The sequence below is a fragment of the Bufo bufo genome, chromosome 8, assembly GCF_905171765.1.
Source record: "Bufo bufo chromosome 8, aBufBuf1.1, whole genome shotgun sequence".
NCBI classification, from domain to species: domain Eukaryota; kingdom Metazoa; phylum Chordata; class Amphibia; order Anura; family Bufonidae; genus Bufo; species Bufo bufo.
The window spans coordinates 65,633,076-65,653,964 of record NC_053396.1 but is presented as its reverse complement, the minus strand read 5'-3'; the positions used below and the strand labels follow the sequence as shown (position 1 = coordinate 65,653,964).

At 42.7% G+C, this 20,889-nt stretch overlaps 1 protein-coding gene across 2 annotated transcripts in view; it reads right to left on the bottom strand.

The window, feature by feature from the left end:
* The window catches only part of PIN4 (peptidylprolyl cis/trans isomerase, NIMA-interacting 4), a 67,319-nt gene that overhangs the window by 39,019 nt on the left and 7,411 nt on the right, over window positions 1-20,889 (bottom strand). The window contains exons 2-3 of one of the 2 annotated variants that reach the window (XM_040405903.1): window positions 10,198-10,268; window positions 3,799-3,918 (exon numbers count right to left, since the gene is read on the bottom strand). In XM_040405903.1, the coding sequence (XP_040261837.1) occupies window positions 3,799-3,918; window positions 10,198-10,268 (191 nt within the window). The remainder of the gene's footprint in view (window positions 1-3,798; window positions 3,919-10,197; window positions 10,269-20,889) is intronic. The other variant, XM_040405904.1, reaches the window with a different exon arrangement.

Below are 20,889 nucleotides of genomic sequence, written 5' to 3'. Positions count from 1 at the left end.
CTTAGAAAAAACGGATTTCTGAACATATGGCCAATACCAGAAAAGGATTGGAGACACATTCCTTATCCAATCATTTTAAAATAGTACATAATAAAAATCCAAAGGGTCTGAAATTCGCGGCCATTGATAAGGTGAATAGAGATTGGAGGGGGGGCAACCACATCAACTAAATGTCAAGGTTGGAGACACAGCGTATCTTCGAACTAAACACTCTACTCCCGGGAGGGCTAAATGCAGAATTTGAGTTGTTTGGTTTTCTCTAAAGCAGGGCTGGGTGCCCCCTGCTGAAGGCCAACCCAACCAATTTTGTCTATTAGGTGGGATGGTCCTTGGCAGTGGGCTCCCACTCCCTTCCTCATATTTCCCCCCCCCCCACAACTTTACGAAACATTGAAATTATTGGAAATACCTAACAGCAAGACCAAAAGTCATATTGAAACTGCTCCCTAGTAGCTTTTATGGATGTATTTTGTAATTTTTATAAATATGTTCTTAAAATAATTGTTTTTATTACTTTGGAGTTATAGACTCAATTTTTATGTAATGTCTACTATCCAACATAAAAGGTGCGGGATACACACCCTGAATGGAGGGCTTTATAATGATTCCCCCGTAAAATAGTTACACACGGCAATAAGTTCAGCAGTAAAATCAGACTTACTTCACCGGGGAGGAATCCAATAGGATAAAGCTCAAGGCACCTATTGGGTATTCCCCCCTAGCCTAGATCGCAAGTAGAATGGTAAGGGGAAGCAGCAGGTCCACACTTGATTGGAGGGCTTTATAATGATACCCCCGTAAAATTGTTTCACATGGCAGTAAGCTCAACAGTAAATCAGACTTACTTCACCAGGGAGGAATCCAATAGGATAAAGCTCAAGACACCTATTGGATATTCCCCCCTCGCCTGGATCGCAAGTAGAATGGTAGGATGAAGCAGCAGGTCCACACTGGGATCTTCTTGTAACTTCCTTTATTCAAAATACAGGCAATAGGTGGGCTCAACGCGTTTCGGGGTCTATTGAACACTATAGATACTGCTGCTCCTGAGGAAGGGGTGTTCAATAGACCCCGAAACGTGTTGAGCCCACCTATTGCCTGTATTTTGAATAAAGGAAGTTACAAGAAGATCCCAGTGTGGACCTGCTGCTTCATCCTACCATTCTACTTGCGATCCAGGCGAGGGGGGAATATCCAATAGGTGTCTTGAGCTTTATCCTATTGGATTCCTCCCTGGTGAAGTAAGTCTGATTTACTGTTGAGCTTACTGCCATGTGAAACAATTTTACGGGGGTATCATTATAAAGCCCTCCAATCAAGTGTGGACCTGCTGCTTCCCCTTACCATTCTACTTGCGATCTAGGCAAGGGGGGAATACCCAATAGGTGCCTTGAGCTTTATCCTATTGGATTCCTCCCCGGTGAAGTAAGTCTGATTTTACTGCTGAACTTATTGCCGTGTGTAACTATTTTACGGGGGAATCATTATAAAGCCCTCCATTCAGGGTGTGTATCCCGCACCATTTATGTTTGCGTACTTTTCTGTTTACATCTTTACCTGTATGGTCGCTCTCTATTTTATCTACTACTAGCGAGTCCCATTTATATTATAATACAACAGTCTCCATCAGCAACTATTATACATTTAGGGGTGCGTGGCGCCGGACACCTTCTTTCTTTTTTCCGGTAGCTAAGGTTGTATTTTTTCCTGCTTTCCATTTCACTAATTGTGATAGTGCCTATACTTCACACCAACCTACCCTGGCAGCCTGCACGATCCCCCTCTCTCCTACATCCTTTTGCCTAATCCTCCATAGCACAAATAAATATATTGAATACCTTTTATTTCTTCTAATCTCCGTCCGACCTCTGGCGCCCTTCCGTGCCCTTCATTCATGATCCTCTTACTGATAAATTTTCAGAAGAGGTAATCTGTTTGACTGACACACTCTAATTTGTTTTTTATTTTTTCTCATCTGTACTACTACCCAACAGACAGCAGGGAATATGAGCAGATGTTTTTTGTAAAAAACGCATAGAGAGAGGGGAAAAAAATAAAATAAAATAAAAAAAACGCATGGAAATCGCACCAAAATCGCATGGGTGCAGATGCGTTTTTTGGTGCAATACAACCAGTAGAGAGAGACAAGTCACTGGTATGAATAATTTTTAAAACTGATATTGCTTTGATGTGTTTTTAATAATTTTTGTATAAACAGGCTGTGTGTTATTGAATACTAATGCTTATAAACTTAAAACACTAGAAGCATAAAGACAAAAGCTCCAGGTGTTTTAGGAGCGAATATTAGCTCCAGTAAACTGTGGGTCCCGATTCCGGTCAGGATCCATGACGGGTTTTGAGGAAGTAGTCTAGGATTAGAAAAGGAAGCATTTTTAGGGGGACTGGTAGCTACTGAGGAAGGGGCAAGCTTAAGCCCCAAAACGCGTCTAGCTCTAATAAATATCTGTATGATCCCTATATCCTGAGAGTGCCCAGTTCTTTTATCACATGTACTGTGACATACTAGTATGATCCCCCCCCCCCCCCTTCGAAAACTGGGCCGCAAGGCAGTATTTCAACATAATGACCTCAAACACACCTTCAAGGCGACCACAGCCTTGCTAAAGAAGCCAGCAGGGGCACTTTAAAGGGCTTCTGTCAGCCCACTAAACCGTTTTTTTTTTTTTTGTTTATTAATAATCCCTATACTACGAGCTCTGCATACATAAGTTAAATAATCATTTTTGTTCAGTAGAATTTGATAAAAAGCGATTTTTAAAATATGTAAATTACCTTGCTACTAGCAAGTAGGGCGGCTACTTGCTGGTAGCAGCCGCATCCTCCGACCCTAATGACGCCCCCTCCGCATTGTGATTGACAGGACCAGGGAACGGAATCGTTCTCTGCTGGCCCTGCCTGTTAGCATTCAAAATCTGGCGCCTGCGCTGCGGCCGTACGCATCTTCAATCTGGCAGGCGCACTGAGAGACGGCCACTCGCTCGGCCGCTCAATCCTCAATGCGCCTGCGCCGATGACGTCACATCTACACCCGGCGCAGGCGCATTGAGGAGAGAGCGGCCGCCTCTCAGTGTGCCTGCGCAGATTGAAGATACGTACGGCCGCAGCGCAGGCGCCAGATTTTGAATGCTAACAGGCAGGGCCAGCAGAGAACGATTCCGTTCCCTGGCCCTGTCAATCACAATGCGGAGGGGGCGTCATTAGGGTCGGAGGATGCGGCTGCTACCAGGAAGTAGCCGCCCTACTTGCTGGTAGCAAGGTAATTTACATATTTTATAAATCGCTTTTTATCAAATTCTGCTGAACAAAAATGATTATTTAACTTATGTATGCAGAGCTCGTAGTATAAGGATTATTAATAAACAAAAAAAATAAAAACGGTTTAGTGGGCTGACAGAAGCCCTTTAAAGTGCCCCTGCTGGCTTTATACTCACCATATCACAAAGAACACCTACCTAGAGACCACTTTGACTGGTCTCCAGGAGCTTAACTGTGACCATAGCAGTCTAATAACAGTGTGGTCCCAGCAATCTGCTGCTTCACGGGGTGGTAGCAGATTGTATTGTAACCCGATGCTTTTATACAAGGGTTGTAGTTAACTGCCTATCCCTATGACGGCAGTAGGCAAGTGGTTAACTGTGGCTGTCCTGGGAGCTTTCAAAAGGCTCCAATGCGGAGAAATCTCAGATCGCGACTACTGAAGACCTGATGCACCACTTTGGCTGCAGTAAAATAGTTTAGGCATAACATGGGAAGTCTAAAATGTAACGTGCAGCTTACCCCTTGTCTGGCCTTATCCTCACTGTACTGTGTAGCCACCTCACTAAATCGCACTCCAGACTTCAGTCTTTCCATGGCTTCCATAACTTTTCCATGTTTTTCACAGAGAATATGTCTCACCTGAAAAAATAACACAATCCAACTGTTCATTCTGCCTGCATTAATATCAAAGAAATGTAAAGAGCATTACTTTTGTGTATGCTAAAGAGGTATTCTGAATTTACAATACTGATGGCCCACCCTTATCCTTAGGAAAGGCCATCACAATCAAATTGGCGGCGTCTTACTCAGGTGACTGCTGCAGCCTTTTCATTGTTTAAACTACACGCCATGTACTTAGAGGTAGCTGTGCACGGTATTGCAGATTTGTCTTATTCATATTTGGAATGCTGTTTTGCACCAAATAACCTCATGTGAATAAAATATAGCGGTTAAAATACAGTATAGCAGTGCTGATTTGAATACAGGACAAAAGGATTCTTTAACCACCTCAGCTCCCCTAGCTTAATGACCAGACCACTTTTTACAATTCTGCACTACAATAATTTCACGGTTTATTGCTCGGTCATACAACTTACCACCCAAATGAATTTTACCTCCTTTTCTTCTCACTAATAGAGCTTTTATTTGGTGTTATTTCATTGCTGCTGACATTTTTACTTTTTTTTGTTATTAATCGAAATTGACCGAAATTTTTGCAAAAAAAATTCATTTTTCACTTTCAGTTGTAAAATTTTTCAAATAAAACTACATTTCTATATACATTTTTCTCTAAATTTATGTCTTTGATAAAAAAAAATGCAATAAGTATATATTTATTGGTTTGCGCAAAAGTTATAGCGTTTACAAACTATGGTACAAAAATGTGAATTTCCGCTTTTTAAAGCAGCTCTGACTTTCTGAGCACCTGTCATGTTTCCTGAGGTTCTACAATGCACCTGAAGTCTGGAATCCAAATGCCTAAAAAATGCCCTGTGAAATCCTAAAGGTGCTCTTTAGAATTGGGGCCCCTTTGGGCACCTAGGCTGCAAAAAAGTGTCACACATGTGGTATCGCCGTACTCAGAAGAAGTAGGGCAATGTGTTTTTGGGTGTATTTTTACATATACCCATGCTGGGTGAGAGAAATATCTCTGTAAAAGTCAACTTTTCCCATTTTTTTATACAAAGTTGTCATTTTAGAGAGATATTTCTCTCACCCAGCATGGGTATATGTAAAAAGACACCCCAAAACACATTGCCCAACTTCTCCTGAGTATGGCGATACCACATGTGTGACACTTTTTTGCAGCCTAGGTGCCCAAAGGGGCCAAAATTCCTTTTAGGAGGGCATTTTTAGACATTTGGATTCCAGACTTCTTCTCACGCTTTAGGGCCCCTAAAATGCCAGGGCAGTATAAATACCCCACATGTGACCCCATTTTGGAAAGAAGACACCCCAAGGTATTCCATGAGGGGCATGGCGAGTTCATAGAAGATTTTTTTTTTTTGGCACAAGTTAGCGGAAATTGATTTTTTTTTTTTTTTTCTCACAAAGTCTCCCTTTCCGCTAACTTGGGACAAAAAGTTCAATCTTTCATGGACTCAATATGCCCCTCAGCGAATACCTTAGGGTGTCTTCTTTCCAAAATGGGGTCATTTGTGGGGTGTTTGTACTGCCCTGGCATTTGAGGGTCTCCGCAATCATTACATGTATGGCCAGCATTAGGAGTTTCTGCTATTCTCCTTATATTGAGCATACGGCTAATGAGATTTTTTTTTTCCGTTCAGCCTCTGGGCTGAAAGAAAAAATGAACGGCACAGATTTTTTCATTCGCATCGATTAATGTGGATGGAAAAATCTCTGCCAAAAAAAAAAAAAGGAGGGGAAAGGCGTCTGCCAGGACATAGGAGCTCCGCCCAACATACAAACCCACTCAGCCCGTATGCCCTGGCAAACCCGATTTCTCCATTCACATCAATCGATGTGGATGAATAAATCATTGCCGGGATTTATTTATTTTTATATACAAAGTGTTTGCCAAAGCATATAAACACCGCCCCTCAGCTCATAAGCCTCGGCAAACATATCTTTTTTACTGCAGAGGAGAAATCTCGTCTTGCAGCGCCACATACACCGACTTTTGTGTAATCTGACAGCAGCGAAATGCTTCTGTCAGAATGCACATCAATGCTGCAGCTGGTTCATCGGTTGGTCCACCTAGAAGGTAAAAAAACAAAACAAAAAAAAAAAACAGGCCGCAACGCAATAAATTTATTAACATTAACTTTATATAACATTTGAACAGAACATTACCTTTTATAAAATTTATTGAACTTTTGGAACAGAACATTAACTTTTTTGCTTACCGGTGATTTTTTTACATTTTATAGGACAAACCTCTCCTTCTCCATGGGACAATGTGCAAAGCGCAAATCGCCCAGAGATGTGGCGAAGTACATTATGCACTTTGTCCCAGGTGAAAGGAGAGGTTTGCAGCAGCTGTGAGTGAAAGGGCCCTAAGAGCCCTGTGTGCCTGTCCTGTGTCACGCAATGCTATGCTAATAGTGTACCTGTGTGTGGTACTTCCGAAAACACTCCCCTAAGCATAGGGCAGGGTGGTCAGAGCAGTCAGGACAGAAATAGCGGGTGTCACGCCTTATTCCACTCCTGCTACAGACACAATTTTTTTTTCGGTGTGGCGCTTGAGTTGAGGTACCAGCAACGACATTGGAGAAATGTCGCTCGTGTAGACGGCTCACTACACTGGTGGATGGGGCCACGGAACCTCCTGGATACAGGAGGTTCTCGATGATCTCTTCCTGAAATTTGAGGAAGGATCCTGTTCTCCCAGCCTTACTGTAGAGAACAAAACTATTATACAGAGCCAATTGAATTAAATATACAGACACCTTCTTATACCAGCGTCTGGTCCTGCGGGAAAGTAAATAAGGAGCCAACATCTGGTCATTGAAGTCCACCCCTCCCATGAGCAAATTATAGTCGTGGACCGATAGGGGCTTTTCAATGACACGGGTTGCTCGTTCTATTTGGATTGTCGTGTTCTTCGTTACACAAGGCAGCCCTCTCCCCCCCTTGCAAGACGGGTGGTAACGAGCCGTTGGGGGAAGCCCCGGCGACTAGGTCGCGCGGTGCCACAGCAGCCAATCTGTTCTAAAAACAAATGCCTGAAGAGGGGCATACTTGTATAGAAATTGTCCACATAAAGATGGTACACCTTGCCAAATAAGGGTGACACCAAGTCCCAGACTGTCTTCCCACTGCTCCCCAGGTAGTCAGGACAACCGATCGGCTCCAGGGTCTGATCTTTACCCTCATAGACTCGAAATTTGTGCGTATAGCCTGTGGCCCTTTCACAGAGCTTTTACAATTTGACCCCATACCCCAAGCGCTTGCTTGGGATGTATTGTTTGAAGCCAAGGCGCCCGGTAAAATGTATAAGGGACTTGTCTATGCAGATGTTTTGCTCAGGGGTATACAAATCTGCAAATTTGGTGTTAAAGTGGTCTATGAGGGGCCGAATTTTGTGGAGCCGGTCAAAAGCTGGGTGGCCTCTGGGACGAGAGGTGCTGTTGTCACTAATGTGCAGGAAACGCAGGATGGTCTCAAATCGTGTCCTGGACATGGCAGCATTGAACATGGGCATGTGATGAATTAGGTTCGTGGACCAATATGACCGCAATTCATGCTTTTTTGTCAGGACCATGTTGAGGATAAGGCCCAGAAAAGTTTTAAATTCGGAAACTTGGACGGGTTTCCACCGGAAAGACTGGGCATAAAAGATTCCCGGGTTGGCGGCTATAAATTGAGTGGCATATTGGTTTGTTTCTGCCACGACTAAGTCCAAGAGCTCCGCAGTCAAGAACAGCTCAAAAAACCCCAGTGCCGATCCGATCTGAGCTGTCTCAACCCGAACTCCAGACTGGGCGGTGAAAGGGGGAACTACTGGTGCGGCTGAAGTTGGGGGCTGCCAATCAGGGTTTGCCAGCACCTCAGGGACTCTAAGGGCTCTATGGACATGTCTGTGCGGTGGCTGCGACGGGGGAACTAATGCACATGCCACCGTACCAGCTTCAACTGCCCTTCTGGTGCTCGCCACTTCACCATGTTCTACGGCAGTGCTGGTACTAGGTCCAGGATGGGCTGCGCTGCTGGTGTATGCCTCACCACGTAATTCGACAGCGCCAGACCCACTCTGCTGCCCTTGAAGCGGATCCTGGTCTAGCAACACGGGGCCGGGTACGCCTGGTGGTATCAGGGACCTCAACCTCATCGTCCGAACTTTGGGTCAGACTGCCACTGCTTTCTACAGGTTTGTATTCTGACCTGCCGGATTCGTCGGATGAGGGTTCCCATTCCTCATCCGACTGGGTCAGAATCCTGTAGGCCTCTTCAGAAGAATACCCCTTATTTGCCATTTGGTCAACTAAATTTAGGGGTATTCTCTGAGACTACCCAATCAAAAAAGCAAGCCTGTCTTACAAATGGGAGGCTAGCGAAGTACAGGAAGCCGCTGCGATTGATAAAAAATATCAAAACTGATTTTTTTTTATCGCCGCAGCGCTTGTGAAGTGATTGTGCAGTGATAAAAAAAGAAATAAAAATTTTGTCACTGCGGCGGGGCGGGCGTGGGAGAACGCACGTGTGGGCGACCGATCAGGCCTGATCGGGCAAACACTGCGTTTTGGGTGGAGGGCGAGCTAAGGTCACACTAATACTATTATAGATCTGACTGTGATCAGTTCTGATCACTTACAGATACTATAAAAAGTACCAATGCTGATTAGCGATACGCTAATCAGCGAATCAGTGACTGCAGTGCGGTGGGCTGGGCGCTAACCGCCGCTTACTACCTACCAAAGGGGCCTAAATTATCCTAAACCTAATAGTCAATACTGGTGGGAAAAAAAAGTGACAGTTTACACTGATCACTTTTTTCCCTTTCACTAGTGATTGACAGGGGTGATCAAGGGGTTAATTGGGGTGATAGGGGGGTGATCTGGGGCTAAGTGTGAAGTGTTTGGTGTACTCACAGTGATGTGTGCTCTCTGCTCGGACCAACCGACGAAAAGGAACCGGCAGAGAGCACAGAAGCCATTTAACACATTATATTTATAAATATAAGGTGTTAAATGGCTTCTGATTCGATTTTTCAAAAGTCACCAGCCTGCCAGCGATGATCATTGGCTGGCAGGCTGGTGACGAACTTCTCCTGCGCCAATTCCCTTCCCTTCTCCTGCGCAGATTACATGTGCAGTGCGGGCCGGCTATGCTCGAAATCTCGCGTCTCGCGAGAGGACGCATCGGCGCGTCCAGGAGGAATAACAGGGCCGCCGCCAGGACGCAATCCTGCGTACAGCGGTCCTGAGGTGGTTAAAGGGGATTAGTCACCATTTTTTTGGTCAGTTAAAACCAGATAGTGACACACACACACTTTTTTCTAATCTGTTTTTTATTTTCTGATTGCAGATTTATGTATTCTGTTTCATGAACATGATTATGGAGGAGGCCATCTTGCCTGAGCTGCTTTTAAGAGCATTTAGAAATATGCTTTACAGTAGCCACCATGAGCCATATAAACACAATGGACAGGATGACTCATTGACTTCCATGGGAAGAGTTTTCTAGGCATGCTCTGTGACTTGTGTAAAGGTCAGGCGGATAGTAGATAAACTGTGATTCCTCCTATTGTGAATGGTGGATCCTTGAAATCTATATATGATTGATATCTGCCATTCTAATCCTGCATGTAATGATAAGCAGATAAATGCAGTAAAGTGATTAGTAGAGAGCAAGACATGGACTACTATTAGGATTACCAGCTAGTGCGAAGACTGCAGGATTTATTTATTTTTTCACCTAAAAATAACCACCAAAAATTATATAAAAATATGTTTAACATGTTTTAACCCTTTAAAGGGTTATCCAAAGTCTAACACATGAAACCCAATGCCCAGGCCCCTCATATAGATTATACTTACCTGCTCCTGGCACCTGTGTTGCTCCTGATCCCCGCACAGCCGCCACCTCCATCTCCCACTCGCGTGGATCAAAACATCCGGCGATGGGAGGGAAGGGGGGGGGAGGGGCAGCAAATAGCAGGCCGCGATGCTAGGGAGGCTCATTCCCATCACAGGCTGCTATTGGGTGCTACACCCATCAATGTTTTCTGCAGGTCAACTGTGGACAGGTGTGGCACTGTTTAATATATATTTACATTAAACCGCCCATATATATATTTACATTACTCAACCCATTGTTCCCTGCCGGTGGGTGGGTAAACATGGATTAGGCATATCGATTTTCTCCATGCTCAGTCCTTTGGGGAGATGAGCCACTATAAGAGGTGCCTGCCTATCGACTTCTTATCCAGTCTCAATCATCGGTGCACAGCGGTACCTTAATGGCATTTCCACCTTTTGAGGTTTGGGCTCTCTTGTCAGCAGGTTCGCCTCCAGAGGTGCCACCTGCTTAAAATAAAGAGAAAGGGTTTAAATTTCATAAATCATTAGATTATGTGGTATGTGAATTCAGATTAGAAAAATGTAGATAAATACAAATCACAATAAATTGACAGTTGTCAAGGACTCACTACACTCCATGCTTGATGTTTCAAAAGGAAGTATTTCACCGAAAATGTTATCTGCCAGTTAAAACCAGAGGGCAACACACATCCTTTTTTTTCTCATCTGTTTTTATTTTCTGATTACAGATTTTTTTTATTATATTCGCTATTACAGGATTTTATGATTTTGATTAAATATAGATCTTGACCTGGAAAATTTTAAATATCATCAAAAATTCTATAAAAATATGTTAAACATAAAAACATGATTTAAACAATAAGTCATTTTCTGAGACATTCCCTTTCAAATGGTTAATGGCTGTATTGTAGTGTGTTGGCCAATATGGAACCCCTGCTGTTTTATGGCCTCACATTCCTCTCTGAAGGTGGACAAGGGAATGGAGGATTATGAGATTGCCAGGCACCATTTTGCCGTTGTTGAAGACAGTGTAGATGAGCCTCAAATCCATTTAGCTCCGGTTACCAAATGGATTGGCTAGAGGGCAGGACATATCAGAAAACATTCTGTGTTAACCATATGATTAGGCAAAGAAAATATTGGGTGTGTTTTTCTACAGCCAGTGTTTTAAAAAACCCACCTGGTCATGTGTGTAGAGAGAGTTGTGTGTGCAGTCATGCGATAACTTCAGAACACAGCTTCCTGGATAACAGACAAAACTGAATGGCACACTCCACTGGCAGAATTACCTGAACAACATCTTTAGGAACATGAGTTTTATGCAATTCCTTATTCTTTTACCTATGTTTGTATTGTCTAACTGTACCTTATATGCACTGCTGTTAAATCATGTTAAACCGTTAAGTTTAATAGGAACTGTGATGCTCTGTTGATGGAACCCGGTTATATTTACTATTGCAATCTAATGTGTATAAGGCTACATTCACACGAATGTATTTTGTTTCCGTTACGTTATTTTTTTGCGGATAGGATGCAGACCCATTCATTTCAATGGGTCCGCAAAAAATGCGGACAGCACACCGTGTGCTATCCGCCTCTGTATGTTCGTTCCCTAGCCCCGCAAAAAAATAGAACAAGTCCTATTCTTGTACGTTTTGCGGACAAGGATAGGCATTGCTACAATGGATCCGCAAAACAAATACGGTCGTGTGAATGTAGCCTTAAGCAGTGTACTGGCTTGGCTGCAGTTGCTGTGCAGTGGGTGGTAATAGTCCTAGCATAGACAGAAGTCCTAGCAGATAAGGGTGAGGTCCTATAAGATAGAGTACTGCATCTGGCTTTGTACAGATGGGTATTCTGGGAACAGACTTCTTTATCAACCTACAGGTAAGCGAGCACATAGACTTGGCCATGGAGTGAGTGGTAAAAGATGGTGTGCCATGAAAACCTTTCTCCTCCTTTCTAGTGGCACCAATGAGTTCCCTCCCTGTTTTGTTTCATTTGTGGTAAAGATAGGAGTGTCTTATAGAAAATGCCTGACTACAGTAGGATGATAACGAGTGAGCGGGAAGCTCTGTGCCAGGAGAGCGGTTTAAAGAGGCTCTGTCACCAGGATCAACCATTAAGACATCGCTGCGCTGCCTGTGCCGTTCAGAGCGTCCTGCACTGATGAATCATAGGGAAAAGTCTAAGGAGTATTGGACTTTTTTCAGAGAGTAAAATGGCCTGAACAGGAGTCAATGATGCTTGTACAGCTTTTACTGGCATGTGGGCGTGTGCACGCAGGTGACGCTCATTCTCCCTCCCATCCATGGAGCTCCCAGCCTGATGCTCTTCCATCCCCCCGCCTGCCGCTCTGACACGCCGTCACATCGCTGACCTGCCGCTAATTTATCGTCCGGCTGTCCTGCCCTTGAGGGGCATGAGAGGCGTACAGCAAGTGGAACCGGAGCCGATCGCAGGACCGTGGGAGAGCCGAGCCAACTTGGTGGTTTGTGAGTGCCTTCACCCCCCCCCCCCTCCTCTCTGCGAATATGTGGTGATATGTGCTGTAGCCTCTCCTTTCGTCTGGAGATCTGGAGGCCTGTCGTCGGCAGGCTGGGACAGTAGTGGAGAGAGGGAACAGGCTGAGGGGTGTCGGAAGGGGGTCACGGAACGGGTCCTAAAGGTATACATGCGGGATCTGAGTGGTGCCCCCCTCCCTCCCTGAAGGCCTGCGTAAAGTTTGTGGAGAGCTACTTAACTAGCTATGAAATAAGGGACTGCTACTGTCGAGCTGTTAACTTAAAATGGCTGGATGAACTGAAAGTTTGAATTAACCCGACTAACTCTGCAAACCAATCAAGTGTGGCTGCTTACCTGTTATGGCTAATTGTCAGTGCTGAGAATATTACAACTACCGGGAGCCTAGCCACAGCTTATATATTGCTAAATATGAGACGGTTGGATGAATTGATGGTTTGATATTAAACTTAACTAATGCTGAAAAATAACAGAGTGACTGATATTGACTATGCTATTAACAGGTTACGAATAGTCGGGCGGCACTGCGTGAAGGTATAGTGCGCGGTTAGCGGATGTCACCCCGGATGCTTGAATAAAGGAAGGAATCGGCACTCCTTTGTACTGCAATTATATCAGGTTTATTCGCCACTCATAGAAGAGGTGACGCGCGTTTCGGCACATGCAAGTGCCTTTATCAAAACAATGTGAGCAGATAAAGGCACTTGCATGTGCCGAAACGCGCATCCCCTCTTCTATGAGTGGTGAATAAACCTGATATAATTGCAGTACAAAGGAGTGCCGGTTCCTTCCTTCATTCTATGCTATTAACTGTCTGGGTCCCGAACCTTACAATCATGAGAGCACTGTTACGGCTTATATACTACTGAATATGAAATGGCTGGATAAACTGTTTGTTTGAATTAACTTTCCAAACTAATTAAGCTATTGTTAATCACCGTTTTGCCATTAACTGTCCGAGTTGCGAGTCCTATAATAATATGGTATTACAATCAATTTAACAGCATCATAACGGACTAAGGCAGTGATGGTCTATCAGTGAACGCATGGACATATTAATTACTGAAAGCAGCTGATCATCTTTATGAACATTTTGACTGACCTATTGTGTTTTTGGGCTTGTACGATTTTCTCTTTGGGTGGTTTATCTGGTGGAACAGTGAGGGGGTGTGGGGAGGGGTGAGCGGAGGAAGGGGAAGTGCAGGGAGAATTATACAGATGGCTAGACAGGGGGCAGGAAAAAAGGCCAAGGGGCAAGTCGAGCTAAATACCCAATCTCCCCAATGTTTAAAAAAAAACTGAAAGATCCAAGCAAGTAGTTTTATCCAATATGCGCGGACAGATTAGTCCCTTAAAATAAAAAAGGGGGAATGTGGGTTTAGGCGAAGAGGGCGAGTCTATTTTAGAGGAAAATTCTGCCCTGAAAGTACCCGAGATTAGTTTCCAGTCTGGGAAGACCGGCAGTAAACAGTTAAAGGAGTTGGAGGAAATGCCCTTACTAAAGAGGAGCAGGTTCCTAGCCTGCAAGATATTTTCCAAGAAATAAAAAAATGTAGCTTGGCAATACAGAACCTCTCTCTCCAGACTGGAAACATTAGGGAGTCGGTGGGGCTCCTCAGAGCGGATGTACAAAAATATAAAGAAAGGTTGATAGAAATAGAGAAAAAGGCATCTGACTCTGAGGACCTCTTACAGATAACGATTAAAGAAAAAAACTCCCTAAAGGAAGAAAACAGGGATTTGAAAAATTAACTACTTGATCTAGAAAATAGTTCCAGAAGGTCTAATCTGAGATGTCTGGGGATCCCAGAGGGTGTGGAGGGACAAGATCCCTGTACTTTTATGCAACCTTGGGTGATGGAACAACTGGGCCAGGACATCTCGGATTACAAAAATTTAGTGGAAAGGGCCTATAGACTCCCGCTAAAATTGCCCCCACCTGAAATGAGACCGAGACCCATAATATTTAATTTATTATCGGTTAGGGACAAAGAGGAGATATTGCGCTGGTCAAGGAAGAAAGGGAAGCTAGAATATTTGGGCACAACAGTAATGTTATTTCCTGATTATGCAAAAGAAACGGTAAAAGGAAAGAAGTTGGTTTATTGAAGTGAAAAAAACTTTGCGTTTGAATAATGTGAAATATTCGATGTTTCCTGGCTAAATTGAGGATTGAATGGGAAACAAAAAATTGGGTTTTTGATACAGTGGAAGCGGTTAAAACATGGATCAAAGAAAAGATAAGGAGTTGAGGGATAAGAGGGTTGGGGGCTGGCTGGGAGGGTGAATTGCTAAGATAGAGAACCAGGACTGAAGTTAGCCTGGCTCAATCAGAAGGGAGAGGGGGGGTGGGGGTGGGGGGGGTAGGTTAGTTATTTCATTGTACTGCTCGTTTTTGTGGAGATTGTTTTTTTTTGTTTTGTTTTTTCTCCCCTCCTTCTCCTCTTTCTTCCTCTGCCTTTCTGCCCACTTTCCCTCGGGGCCCCTCCTACTACACTTTGGAAAGGGCTAGATATATAAATAGGCTTTTATGAGAATTATCTCTTGGAATATCAGGGGCTTGAGTAGGGGTGTAAAGAGAGTGGAGGTTTTTGATGCAATACATAGATCCCTACCTGCTTTAGTTTGTTTACAAGAGACACATTTGATAGGCGAAACGATAAACGGGTTGTCTAGGCAGTGGATACAACACTCTTTTCACTCAGTCTATTCATCATACGCCAGAGGGGTGAGTGTATTAATACATCGTGATATAGATATTAAAATAGGAAAAACAGCGATAGATGAGGAAGGTCGATATGTTCTGATTGACTGTATTGGAAGGAAGACCATTAGCAAATATTTTATACACCGCCACCCTTTAAAACAGATGTCTTATTAAAAATTCATGATTTTGTGCTTAAGGTAGGGGATAAACCACTTTTAGTAATGGGCGACTTCAATAATGTTATGGATAGTAAAAGATAGATGTACAGTTGGTAATAATCAAATTTCCTGCACAGGTTCTAAGCTAAAAAATATCACAGAGGAAATGGGCTGGATTGATATTTGGAGGGTAATGCACCCTAAATTAAAAAAAATACTAATGTTTTTCAAAGACCCATAGGAGCTGATCACGGATAGATTTAGTGTTCACTAATAACAAAGGCTCGTTTGAGATTGAACAGGTTAAATACGGACAGCGTGGGATCTCGGACCATAATCCAATTATTATAAGTAAAAACACGATAAAAAAAAAAAAAACATGAGGGATGCACAAAAAACATAGGGTGGATAAATATATTAGGGGTACACGATTTTTAAAGAGATAAAGGAGTTTTTTTACATGAATGAAGGGTCAGCGGTAAATAATATAGTATGGGAGGGCGCAAAGGCCTATATTAGAGGGATATTTATAAAATATACAGCAATATATAACAAAGGAACAAGAAAAAAAATAATGGATTTGGAACAAGAGGCTGAAAAAAATATAAAAAAAAAAAAAAAGTATATTGAAAACCCCATAGTCAAAAACTATGAAGAGTGGATAGAGAAAGTGTCCAAACTGGAAGATGAGCGGTTTTTACTGGCGGAACAACAAAAAGAAAATTATGTGAGAGATAAATTATATCTACGCTCATATTCCAGGCAAAAAGCTGGCAGCTTTGGTAGCGACCCAGATAAAAAATAAAATAAAATAAAAAAACACTATATCCATTGCTTAGTAGACAAATCAGGACATAAAATTATTGAACAAGCGGCCAAATTAGAACTGCTCAAAGAATATTTTGAAGATATATATAGTAGTAAGATAAATACGAATCTGGCCCAAATACAACAGTTTCTGGAGGGAATTACTATCTCTAGGTTAACAACAGAACAATGTGAAACCCTGGAAGCCCCCTTAAATGCCTTGGAAGTGGACAAAGAATAAAGCCCCAGGTATAGATGGTATCCCGTTCGAAGTCTATGCCGAATATAAACAAATATTAACCCCAAAATTATTACTAATGTGGGATGAGGCGAGGACGGCAGGAAAACTGCCAGAATCATTAAGAGAAGCCTTAATTAGGGTCCATTCACATGTCAGTATTTTTACCTTTCCAGATAAACGTTCCTATTTTTGCGGAACCGTTTTTCAGTACAACCTTCCGTTTTTTTTACTAAAGTGCTTTTGAATCCGTTCCGGGTTTCCGTTATTCCATTTTTTTTTATATATTTTTTTCCAAAAGAAAAAAAGAGTTGGAGGAATAGATGTTGCTAGGGTACCAGTGAATGCACATGTCTGGAAGCTGCAATTTTCTAATTAGCACAAAAAAAAATGACAAGCACGTACAGTATACTGCTCTAGGACAGATGGAAAAGTTAAATTACACATATTATAATATATTTACTCACTTATTTTTTCCCTCTTGGCTAAGTTGCCTGAGTCCCAGGAGGATGGAAAAAGTTCATGGGCAATTTCCTCCCAACACCGGTCCTTTAGCGACATATTTTGTCTGTTATTCCATAGAGAGGGCCGTTCCTGGATCATAGTGATCAATCGGTCCACTTCATATGCCATTTTGAAGGAGAGCAGAAGATGACCTGAACTTCTCTCACCACAGGCACAGAGGGCTGGGCTTCATATATATATTTTTTTTCCTGTCAACGGATCCGCAAAATCGGATGACATTCAGATGGTTTTGTGCATGTCATCCGCATTTATGCGGATCCATTGACTTGAATGGACAACGGACCCGAAAAACGGACAGAAAGTAGGACAAGCTTAATTTTTTTTTTCAGAATCCGCATACTCGAAAATAGGAAAACGGAACAGATTCCGTGATTCGGACAGCACTATGATTGGTGTCCGCATTTTTGCAGAGGCAATTGAAATTAATGGTTCCGAAAAAACGTTCCGATTTGATTCGGAACGGAAAAGGAGTGTTATAACGGACGTGTGAATGGACCCTTACACTGATTTTAAAACCAGAGAAAGATCCAATTTTTCTGGATTCATATCGCCCCATCTCATTAATCAATACTGATAATAAAATATTGGCTAAGATGGCAACGAGACTTAGAAGTGTGGTCTTGGGGCTTGTTCATGAGGATCAGACAGGATTTATGGCAGGCAAAACTACAACTGATAATATTATGCGTTATTTTGTGAACACCCAGCTTGAACCCACAAATTGTGGCGAACGATTGATTGTTACCAAAGACGCCTCAAAGGCGTTTGATACTATAGAATGGCCCTTCTTGATTACAACGCTGAAGATGGGATTTGGCGACAATTTTATATCATGGGTAAGACTGCTATATACAGAAATCTCAGCAAAAGTGATATTAAATGGGGAATACTCTGATAATATAAATATCTGCAGGGGGGTTAGACAGGGATGCCCCCTTTCCCCGCTGCTTTTTGCTATAGCAATAGAACCGTTAGCTGATATTATTAGGCAAGATGAATAAATTGTGGGTTTCAAGTTTGGTGAACACGAGGAAAAAATTGCTTTATATGCAGACGATATTATGCTGTTTGTAGGCTCTCATAGATCACTTGTGAAGATTTTCCAGGTATTTGACCAATATGGCAAATATGCTGGGCTTAATATAAACTGGTCTAAATCAGCCGGTATCCAGATTGATCCTCTGAACAATTTTATACCAGGAGCACTGGAAATTAAGAAGATCAATGAACCCGTCAAGTATCTGGGCATTCAAATAACCCCAAATCCCAAGGATTATATTCAGTTGAACGTGGCCCCTAAAATACAAGAAATTAGGAAGAAAATAGACGCATGGAAAAGATGATACGTCTCGATGGCAGGACGGATCTCTTTGGTTAAAATGTGCCTACTACCTTCCCTGAATTATACAGGGTGGTCCAACTTTTGTTTTTTCAATAGCAAGAGGGTCATGTGACACATCACACTTATTGGGAATTTCACAAGAAAAACAATAGTGTGCTTGGTTTTAACGTAACTTTATTCTTTCATGAGTTATTTCCAAGTTTCTCTTTGTTTACAGCCATTGACATGTCGCCGAGGTTAACACGTGAGGAGCGGATAGAAATTGTGTTGATGTCTGGTGAACGCAGTAACCGGGTCATTGCAGCAGATTTCAATGCAAGAGCCCACAGCGCAGCACTCGCCGCATGTCACTGGAGAGTGGCATTAGTCGAACATCCCTTCAGCGGATATTAGCTACTCACAAATTGCACCCTTACAAACTCCAGCTACTGCAGCATCTCAACGAGGATGACCGAGATCGGCGCACTGAATTTGCAGAATGGGCAAAACAAAAATTGGAACAGGACCCTCAGTTCACGCAGAAGATTTTGTTCAGTGATGAGGCAAACTTTTATGTGAATGGTGAAGTTAACAAACAAAACCACCGCTATTGGTCTGACACTAACCCACATTGGATAGATCCCTCCAAGACTGTTGGAAGAAAAAAAAAATGATGGTATGGTGTGGTATATGGGGTACAAAGATAATGGGGCCATTCTTCATCAATGGAAACCTCAAGGCCACTGGATATGCGAAACTGCTACATGATGATGTGTTTCCCTCTTTATGCACTGAAGCTGTCACGTTCCCTGAGTTTTTCCAGCAAGATGGTGCACCACCACATTATGGGTGTCAGGTCCGAGCATTTCTAGATGAACAGTTTCCTGGAAAGTGGATTGGTCGTCGTGGGCCAGTTGAATGGCCCCCAAGGTCTCCCGATCTGACCCCCTTAGACTTTTATCTTTGGGGTCATCTGAAGGCAATTGTCTATGCTGTGAAGATAAGAGATGTGCAGCACCTGAAACTATGGATACTGGAAGCCTGTGCTAGCATCTCTCATGCTGTGTTGCTATAAGTGTGTGAAGAGTGGGAGAAGAGGGTTGCATTGACAATCCAACACAATGGGCAGCACATTGAACACATTTTATAAGTGGTCATAATCTTGTAAATAACTCATGAAAGAATAAAGTTACGTTAAAACCAAGCACACCATTGTTTTTCTTGTGAAAATCCCAATAAGTTTGATGTGTCACATGACCCTCTTCCTATTGAAAAAACAAAAGTTGGATTCAAAATGGCCGACTTCAAAATGGCCGCCATGGTCACCACCCATCTTGAAAAGTTCCCCCCCCTCACATATACTAATGTGCCACAAACAGGAAGTTAATATCACCAACCATTCCCATTTTATTAAGGTGTATCCATATAAATGGCCCACCCTGTATATTGTGGAATTCTCGGGTAATAATCCCCCAAAATTTTTAAAAAATAATAGCTAGCCTCTTAATGGATTTTATATGGAGAGAGGGAGGGCGGTTTATCCGTCCCAGATTTGGAACTTTATTTTGTTGCTGGCCATATAAAAAACATGATAATGTGGAGTAATACGCTAAGATATAAGTCTATGATCACAGGGATAAATTATCGGCTAGAAAATTGTAATATCTTCCAATTAATAGAAGCGGGAATTTTGCCACAACAGGGAAGTAGTAAGATTCCGATATTTGAATTGATGGATAGGGTCTGGAAGGAAGCAAGAGTGTTGTGGTCCCAGCTTGGACCCCATGCCGACACCTTATTGAGAGATAACACCCACCTTACAGAATTAAAGTCAATCGAGCAGAAAATTTGGTGGAAACAGAGTCTACAAACTGGGTCCGGTATGGAGACAGGGGGACATAATACTATATGAAGATCTTAAAAAGGAGTATGATCTGGGTAATATAGAGCTGAGGTTTTTCTATCTGCAACTAAAACAAGCACTGCAAACTTTGCTAGGAAAAGGCACACAAATTGATACCCTCCCGCAGCCGTTAATGAATATCTTCAAGTTAACACCAGGGGGGAAATTAATTTCTAAAATTTATGAATGTTTGTTACATCAAAAGACCAAGAAAAAAAGCAGTCAATAGTTTAATGCATAAATGGAAAGACGCTATAAACCCCCAGCAAGAAGAGTTTTGGGAATTGACCATAAAGGAAAAAAAATAGGGTTTCAAAGAACTTTTCCCATAGGATTACCCAATTCAATATACAGTACACTGCTCAAAAAAATAAAGGGAACACTTAAACAACACAATATAACTCCAAGTCAGGCCTCATGCACACGACCGTTGTGTGCACCCGTGGCCGTTGTTCCGTTTTCCGTGATTTTCTGCGGACCCATTGACTTTCAATGGGTCCGTTGAAAACTCGGAAAATGCACCGTTTGTCATCCGCCTCCGTGATCAGTGTATCCTGTCCGTCAAAAAAATATGACCTGCCCTATTTTTTTGACGGACAACGGTTCACGGACCCATTCAAGTCAATGGGTCCGTGAAAAAACACGGATGCACACAAGATTGGCATCCGTGTCCGTGATCCGTAGGCTACTTTCATACAGACGGATCCGAAGATCCGTCTGCATAAAAGCTTTTTCAAATCCGACAGTATATTCTAACACAGAGGCGTTCCCATAGTGATGGGGACGCTTCTAGTTAGAATATACTAAAAGAACTGTGTACATGACTGCTGCACCTGAAGGGGTTAATTGTGCGTATCATAGCCCCCTGTAAGAGATCAGGGGCTGCCAGGCAGCAGGGGGCAGACCCCCCTCCCTCCCCAGTTTT